The sequence below is a fragment of the Corylus avellana genome, chromosome ca1 (genome assembly GCF_901000735.1).
Source record: "Corylus avellana chromosome ca1, CavTom2PMs-1.0".
NCBI classification, from domain to species: domain Eukaryota; kingdom Viridiplantae; phylum Streptophyta; class Magnoliopsida; order Fagales; family Betulaceae; genus Corylus; species Corylus avellana.
In genome coordinates, this window is record NC_081541.1 from 27,581,763 (window position 1) to 27,591,154 (window position 9,392).

General features: G+C 35.3%; 1 protein-coding gene across 1 annotated transcript; it reads right to left on the reverse strand.

The window, feature by feature from the left end:
• Positions 1–5,857: 5,857 nt before the first annotated feature.
• LOC132167949 (probable carboxylesterase 5) lies at positions 5,858–7,002 on the reverse strand. Its single transcript, XM_059579001.1, has one exon. It carries the CDS (start codon positions 6,824–6,826, stop codon positions 5,909–5,911), a length of 918 nt encoding a protein of 305 aa, XP_059434984.1. The 5' UTR covers positions 6,827–7,002; the 3' UTR covers positions 5,858–5,908.
• Between the last annotated feature and the right edge of the window lie 2,390 nt (positions 7,003–9,392).

The following is a 9,392-nucleotide window of genomic DNA, read 5'->3' on the forward strand; positions in this document are numbered from 1 at the left end:
CACCATGGCTGGTGCAGAGAAACACATTTCGTGAGGGAGCTGCCGTGCAGAGGAATTCTCCCCCCCCCCCAAAAAAAAAAAAAATTAATAGTAAATTAATTTTAATTAAAAAAAATCCAGAAAAAATTAAAAAAAGAAAAATTATTATTTTTTAATAATTTTAAATTTCCTGACGTGTCAAAATTGACACGTCAGGAAATTTAAAAATTTTAAAAATAAATAATTTTTCTTCTTTTTTTTTAATTTTTTTTTTCTGGATTTTTGTTTAAATTAAAAATATTTACTGACGTGTTAAATTTTGACACGTCAGTAATTCTTGACGTGTCAGAAAGTGACACGTCAGAAAATTTTCTGACGTGCCAATTTTAACACATTAGAAAATTCTGACGTGTTAAAATTGACACGTCAGGAATTTTCAATTCTTGACACCCATATTTTTTACGCATGAAACACGTCAAAAATGTCCCGTCAGGAGGATTTGCTGACGTGTTAGACCATCTAACACGTCAGGAAACTTGTGTCAACAAAAAATTGTTTTTTTGTAGTGAAAATAGCTAAACTACATATTTTGTTACAGTGAATAGCAAAAAATAGCTATTAATTGTAGCACAATATTCAAGTTTTTTAATGTTTTCTCTCTCTTCTCTCTCTCTCTCAAAACTTTCAGGATAAATGAGGATCTTTTTCTTCATTATTCTCGGCATCCTCTCAGCCAAAAGACCACCACCATCAAAATCGTAACATTGAATCAAACCAAAGGAGGTGCAAAGCTGAAACCCCATCATTCAACATCAATTTCTAGGGTTTCACTTTCTAGATTCACAATGCTGGCATCGTTTTGGTGGAGAATTTTTTGTGAAATCCCTATCTCTCTTTTCTGCAAAATTGTCTTCTTTGCTCGATTGAACCCCCTCTCTCTTCCATAAGAAGAGAGGGGAGAGAGAGAGAGAGAGAGGCAGAGTGTTTAAGAAAACAATTAATAAAAAATCTGAATTATTTGTTTGGCTAAAACCCCATCTCAATCTCTTCCATAAGAATTGTAGCGGTTATTATAAATTTGACTATTACCCAATTACAAATTTGACATGATCATTTGTAATAATGCCAAGTAGAACGTGTAATATCCATTTAACGCATGAAATGGAAAAGATCAATTTCTAACTCTTTTGGAATAAAATTCATACTACTTCAAAACATTTCTCTTCAATCATTATCGAAGATATAAACTCAATTTTTTTATAAAATAAATTCAAGTTCAAATGGGTTACAAATTTTCGGTGTTGTACATCTACTCTATATTAATACAATTTAATATTAATATTTATAAATATTAACTGTCATAACCATTTTCTATACGGTCTATTTGTAATCTTAACACTAAAAAAAAAAAAAAAAAAAAAAAAAACCAATTCTCGTAATACTTGAAATAGAGGCATTTTAATAAAACGTATACACATGGGACATTGATTGATTGCATTGATTGATGATGCCCTAAGACGATTGATCAAGGCTTTCTCCAACACCCATTTTAGGTCTTCCTAAGCCCTAAGCCCCCTAGTAGCACCTGACCTAATCAAAACCAATCTTACTAGAGAGTCATAAAACCTAGAAACATGCAAAAAAAAAAAAAAAAGTATATAGGCCTTTATTACTAACAAAGACCAAAACAATATACATCATACAAAAAGACCATACATGGACTCACAAGATCACATGAAATCATAAAAACAAATCATAAGACAACACATAAAATCACAATTCCTTTATTTTATAAATAGGGGAAAATTCACTTTATACTCCTGAAGTTTCAAGGGATTTTCAATTCGAACCTCAATGTTTAAAAATTGGCAATGTACTCCCTTAATATTTCAAAAATTTTCAATTCAAACCCCCAGTTACTACTTGTTGTCTATTTGGACGGAAATCATCACACCTGCGTCTCACGTGAGATTTTGATGCCATCTATTCTAATTTTGCCCTCATTAAAACCTATGAATCTATGTAATCACCATCATTAAAACCTATGAAATTGAGGGTAATTACGTAATTTCATAGGTTTTAATGAGAGCAAAATTGGAATAGATGACAACAAATCTCACGTGGGATGATTTCCGTCAAATTAGACGAAAATTAGTAACGAATGGTCTAAATTGAAATTTTTTGAAACATTAGGGGATATATTGCCAATTTTTAAACATTTGGGTTTAAATTGAAAACTCCCAGAAACTTCAGGAGGGTAAAGTGAATTTAACCCTTAAAAATAATACATTAAATAATTGAAAAAAGATAATCAAATAATAATAGCGGAAATAAAATAGTGACACAAAAATTTTACATGGTTCAATTTATGACCTACATCCAAAAGATAGCTACATTTTGCTTTTATTCCTCAATAAGTTTACATGCTTGCTTACACATGAAATATAATCTTAATTAAATCCCTTAATTTAGGGTAATTCAATCTCATCAAATCCCTAAAGTTAGGTTAATTTAATCTTCATCAAAGATAATATAATTCTTATCAAATCCATAATTTTAGTGCCATTCAAATATACTCTAACAATAATGAATTATTTCTTTTGAAAACAACAAAACCTGGTATAAAACCATACTTCAAACAATAGTTTAATGAAATAGTGACAGCAAAAGAATAAGGTTTGGGATTCTACCTAAAGCAAAGAATGGAAGCACGAGAGTTTCTTTTCATAACGCATAATAATATGAAATAAATGAAAGAGAAAAAGATACAGATATTAAGGTGATTCGGTATATAGCCTAAATTCACACACTAAAGCCATATAGACTACATTTTGAGACTCTCATACATAAGCAATATGGGACAAACCAACATATTCTCTAACATTTTTCCTCAAACTCAAGGTGGAAACTTGTGAAATCTTGAATTTGTTTCTTTATCGGGATGGATGCCGAAAACTCGTTGGAGTTGATGGGGATCGAATGAGTTGACTAAAGTTGATGGTGTCGGAATTTGAAATATCGGCGGCTACTGAACAGGAACTTTGGCTACTATGGCCAGAATGGGCCAGCTATGGGCCTTACATGAAAGGCCAACTATGGGCTAAAATGGGCCTAGGTTTTGAGTATCACCACAAAGACCGGGCCTATGTTTTAAACAATATCACAAAAGCCGAAACATGGGTCTATGTCAAGCATAACAACAATAGAACACCAAATAATGGGCCAACAAATGGCCAAAAGGATACGGGCAACTTCGGCCTCTTTTGAATTTTTTTCGTTTCTTTTCTTTTCACCACTTGGGCTAACATGCTCTTTGGGCTATTTTCTTTTTTCTTTCTCAACCAATTACTTTGCTGGAGCATGGTTGAAGTGGATTAGACCCTGAAAGTGGGCTACATACAAGGGCCATATTGACCCAAAAAGAACTAACCCGGATAAACTGGGTTCAAAAGGTTGGATCCGAGTGGGTGGACCTGGTTCTAACAGGAATGAACTTTTTTTTTTCTTTTTTTTTTTTTAGCATTGGGCACGTGAGGCGCATGGATTGCATGCGCATAAGGGCTCTTGGCGCTTGAGAGGGCATTTGAAAGTTCGGCAATTCCTCTTGGCGGCGCGTGGAGGTGCGTGGAGCCTTCGATAAGGTGGAGCTCTGTGGATCTAGACTCAGCGGTCCTTGATCTATAGATTGGCGCAATTTTCGAGGTGATAAGCGCTTTGTGGATGCGTGTGGGCGCGTTGAGAGTTGAGAGTTGTCGTCGGCACATGGAAGTGAGTAGGAAGTCCAGCAGACTCTCCGAAAGAGTTGACTAAAGTTGATGGTGTCGGAATTTGAAATATCGGCGACTCTTGAGCAGGAACTTTGGCTACTATGGAGTTGATGGGTATCGAATGAGTTGACTAAAGTTGATGGTGTCAGAATTTGAAATATCGGCGGTTGTTGAACAGGAACTTTGGCTACTATGGCCAGAATGGGCTAACTATAGGCCTTACATGGAAGGCCAACTATGGGCTAAAATGGGCCTAAGTTTTAAGTATCACCACAAAGACCGGGCCTATGTTTTAAACAATATCACAAAAGCCGAAACATGGGTTTATGTCAAACATAACAACAATAGAACACCAAATAGTGGGCCAACAAATGGCCAAAAGGATACGGGCAACTTCGGCCTCTTTTTTATTTTTTCGTTTCTTTTCTTTTCAGCACTTAGGCTAACATGCTCTTTGGGCTATTTTCTTTTTTCTTTCTCAACCAATTATTTTGCTGGAGCATGGTTGAAGTGGATTAGACCCTGAGAGTGGGCTACATACAAGGGCCATATTGTATGTGGCCAGGAGGCTAGCTACCATAACAAGGCACCTGATATTTCTTCAAACACACGATGTTATAATCAAACAGAAATAATATTAAAAACATGAGAATAAAATCTGTAATATTCTGATTACAGAAAATAGTGTTATAAAAGGGCTGATCACATGGGTAGCAACGGTGGGCGTGTGAGAAGTGTGCTGGTGGATTGACTATTAATGCGACAACCAGAATTGCAGCACCTCAAATTCATACCTCAGATAGCCGTTAGAGATTTTATTTTGGTGTTTCATCAAGTGACTGGATATTTTGAATGTGCTACATGAAATTTGCTGTAGGATTCAGTCCATTTCTTTAATTTATTGAATTTGGGTGGATAGTCTAATCCTCCATGAGAATTAGGTGGTGTTTGGTAAATGGGTTGGTCTAGACACTGTAGTTGATGTAGATTGATGTGAAAAAAAATAAGAATGTTTAGTATAAAAAAAAATAAATAAAAAAGTGGTATGGAAAAGTGAAAAAATTTTGTTTTGTAGTGATTTTTTTTTTATTTGAATAATAATAAAAAGTGAATGATTTAATATAAAAAGTGAAAAAGTTAAAATGTTTTGATGTTGATTTTTTTGAGAAATGGTGATGAATAGTGTCTAGGCCAACTTCATTCCCTTTACCAAACAAGGCCTAAGTGCGTTGTGGGCAACATTTTCTTTTGATTAGGCATTTTTGGAGCGTTGTGCTTTCATGGGAATGCTCTTGTGGTTGTGCTATACGTCATCTTGGTATGAAATTCCTTTTTCTTTTCTTTTTTTTTTAGCAGAAATGCTATAAATGTAAGGGACAAAGAAATGGTTAAAATAAATTGAGACAACCATCAAATTACATCTAATTGATTGAAGATATAAAAACTTTATTGAATGTCCCCAAGAGGTAGCTCAATCGGCTGGAACTACACTTAATGAAGTGGAGGTTACTAGTTCGAATCCCCCTCCCCCCTTGTGAGGACATGTCAAAAAAAAAAAAAAAAAAAAACTTTATTGAATGGCTTCGAATCATAGTTTGTTGGGCATATTATTAGGAGTGAAAATGCGATTAAGGTTAACGGTTAATAATCTTAATAATTACTAGTTGTTTTTTAAAAGAAAAAATAAAAAATAAAATTAATACTAAAAAAAAAAAAACAACGTCGTTTCTATGAACATACAATATCAATTCTAGATTTTTATATATTTTTATATATATATTTAAACATAAAAATGTCGTTTCATATATATATATATGGGGTTAGCGATTTAAAAAAAAACTTAAAACCGCTAACTATAACCACCTAGACGCGGTGTATCTTAACCGTATTCAAAAGTGATTAATGCGGTTAACAATTAATTTGGTTCACTGACGGTTAATAACTATCAACATTTTCACCCCTACATATTATAAGAGAAGTTCACGAAGCAGCTTATTATTTGGCGAAATCAGCATTTTACCAATCCCTATAACAAGTGTAAATAAAAGAAAATTATATTTTTATTCAAAGTATTAAACTTGCATAATAAGATATAAATAAAAGCTCGGAAATTTTCATTAAAAAAAAAAAAAAAATTAGGGCAACATAACAAACAAAATAAATCAGTCATGATTTATAAAATCAGCCATGGCCTTAATGAGGGGCTCCACGTTGTGACTACTAGGATTCGCTAGAAAAAATCCATGGTCCTCTCCTTCCGTTTCATAAACAGACAGGGTCCCACCCCACCCACTCTTTCTTAAAGTCTCAGAATAAGCCACTCCTATATCTCGCAATGAATCTTTTTCAGCCACACAAACAAGCACCTTCGCACCAGCCATACCCGACAAATTCGGGTCAACTTCCGGGTAAATTATCGGGTCACTAAACCCGCTGCCCGTTGGATATATTAAACTGTACAATTTATGTATCTCCTTGCCACCGAAATATGGGTGCAATATGAGTAACCCGACAATGTTAGGACCAACCAATTTGGTGGCACCAGCTTGAACTGCCACGTAGTGGGCTATGTTGGCCCCGGCGCTCTCCCCCGCCAAGAAAACCCGCCCGAAATCCGCATACTCGTTAAGCCACGGGTCGGGTCCTTGGCCGTTAGAGTGGGTAGCGATCCACTGCAGCGCGGCAAACGAGTCCTGATGCGCGGTTGGTAGAGGGTGCTCCGGGGCAAGCCTATAGACAACGGAGATAACAAGGGCATTGGCCTCTGCGGCGAGAGATGCAAGGAAATTGTGGAAGTTCTTGTTGCGAGGGGATCCAATGCAGAAGGCTCCACCGTGGTAGTGAACGACGAGCGGCAACTTGTGATCTGGGTGGCTGTTTTTTGGGAGGAAGAGCCGGGCTGATACGCCGGATTCCGATGAGACGACGACGTCTTTGGTTTGGACATGGGTTTTGGGGTCTAGGCCAGTGGGAGCAATTTCAGGGGCCCCGAACTTCCCCAATCTCTCGATGCGGCCATCTTTGTAAAATCTGAAATAGGGTAGGAATTCGTAGGTTATTTCATTGGTGCTTGAATCCATTGCTGAATGTGCGTTTGAGTTTCAGAGAGAGACAGAAAGAGGAGGAGGGGGGTTCCGAGTACAATCAAAGAAAATGAATCTGTAGTACTTATAGGGAAGGCATGCAAATGGAGAATGCAGTAAAAGCATCAAAAGTAGAAGGAGACGGTTGGTGCACGTCTGCGAAAGTTCTACATTCACAGCTCGTCAACAAGTTCGTCCTGGGAAAGTTCTACATTCCCGATTAGACTTGGCTTGTTTTGCTGTGCCGTGCACTGCTAATCTATTACGGTTGGCTTGTTTTTTCTAAGAGGATAACTTCTATAAAGAGCTGGTGTAAACCAGTTCCTTTGTACCCACCAATTAGAATTGGACAGCTAAGATTATCACACCAAATCAAATGAGGTGAAAAACACCGGATTAAATCACCAACTCCCATCATCCACAATACCCTCATTTTCCTCCTCTCCCTCTCCCTCTCTCTCTCACTAGCGGCGCCGTGCATCCCAGAAAAATAATAATTTTTCTCCTCAAACCCATAAGCTAAGAACTGGAATTTTCTCCACACACTGGATTTTGGTGGGTTTCTCTCCTCAAATCAGCTAAGAACTTCTCCCGGTGCTCTCTCTTCTCTCTTGCCGGCGGCATGACAGAGATCTTGCCGGAACCCAACCTCTCTCTCTCCCACCGGAACCCAACCTTTCTTTCTCTCTGGATTTTTGTCAAATAATCTGGTTTTAGTGTCAAATTATTTAGTGTCAAATAATTACTTAAATGTCTGATTTTTTCTTACATTATAAATTGCTTCTTTAAACTAAGATCATTAGTGACCAAATAATTACAAGCTACTTTGAGGTTGTATTGGCAGGACATAGTAATTCCTGCAATTGAAGCAATGGAAAGAAGAGACATTAAAGTTGTGATTGTTTTCAAAATCTTTTGTTGATCTAAATGGCAGGGCACAAGCCTCCAAACAAGAATATGTCAAATTAATCTTGTGGTGTCCCTTAGCAATATTGATGTTCAAAAACGTTGACGTGGAGAAAGCACTGGGCAGCAGAGAAATTTTTTTCTTTGCTGCCGGTGTGTGTCTGTGAGAGTGAGAGTGAGAGAGGGCAGCATGGGTTGGGCTCTGTCATCTTCTCCGTCAAAATTTGGGCTGTCCTCCTCCGGTGTCGTCAATGGCAAGCTCTGGGCTGGGTTGCACGGCGCCGCTGGAGAGAGAGAGAAAGAGAGAGGGAGAGGGAGAGGAGAAAAATGAGGGTTTTTGTGGATGATTGGAGTTGGTGTTTTAATCCAGTGTTTTTCACCTCATTTGATTTGGTGTGATAATCCTAGCTGTCCAATTCTAATTGGTGGGCACAAAGGAGTTGGTTTACACCAGCTCCTTATAGAAGTTATCCTCTTAGAGGAAAAACAAGATGTACTCTAACTCTGCCAAGGTTGAAATGTTGCCAGGTGTCAACGGGGTTATGGTTAGTGATTATTGACAATAACTACTAACTGTAACCGTCTTAACCACCCGCTAACCACTTTTTTAAAATAGAGTTTTTTTATTATTATTTTTTTTTTTGGGGGCTTTTTAAAGCTTTTTGGGCTTCTTTTTTAGGGTTTTTTTTTAGGGTTTTTTTTTTTTTTTTTTTTAACCCTCATTTTTTTCTTTTTTTAAGTGTAATAATGCTTTAATTAAATTGTAGTTATAAGTAATATATTGTTTAATTCAATTGAATCAATTGTGATTATCATTGTACATGAATCATATGATTAACTTGTAGACTTATGACTTATGAGTTATGTCATATTATATATGTATTATTTATTATTATATAATCATATGATTTAATGATCAATTCATCATGTAATATAATCATATCAATTATAGTGATAATATATAAATTACTAAAATTATAATGATAATACATTAATACTTAAATTGTGTTTATAAGTAACACATTGGTCATTATTTAATCCAATGTTAATTACTTAATTTGATATTATACGAATCATATCATCATTGTACATTAATAATATGATTCACTTAAAGTCTTGAATAAAGTATTTGAATTGTCATTAAATCATATGATTAAGTATTGATATTATACATTTATATAATCTATATGCATATGTAAACTTATATAGACTTATAAGAGCATTCCCAATGGAAGAGCCAAATGTTACTTTTATCTAAAATAGCTTTTCAAATATTTAAAAAAAAAAAACCCATACATTGGATTAGCAAAAAAAAAAAAAAAAATGTAAAATAGATATTTGATTAGAAGAGCTAAAAGAAAAACTAAATGTAGCAGCACTTTTTAAGGGAGCTATTTTATATTTCATTGTTTCTCTCACCTGTTTTCTCTTTTTCCCAAATATTTTTCCTACTTTTTCCCTGTATGTTCTCTTTTTTCCAAATTTTTTTTTGCATTTTTCATCTCATGTGTTCTTTTTTTCCCAAAACTTTTATTACTTTTAATAATATTTTAATAGAATAGATAGAAATATGATTAATCGGATGTAGAGACATTTAAAAAATGCTTAATTAAACTAGATAAAAATGAGTTTTGAGGAGCTATTTTACATAAAAATA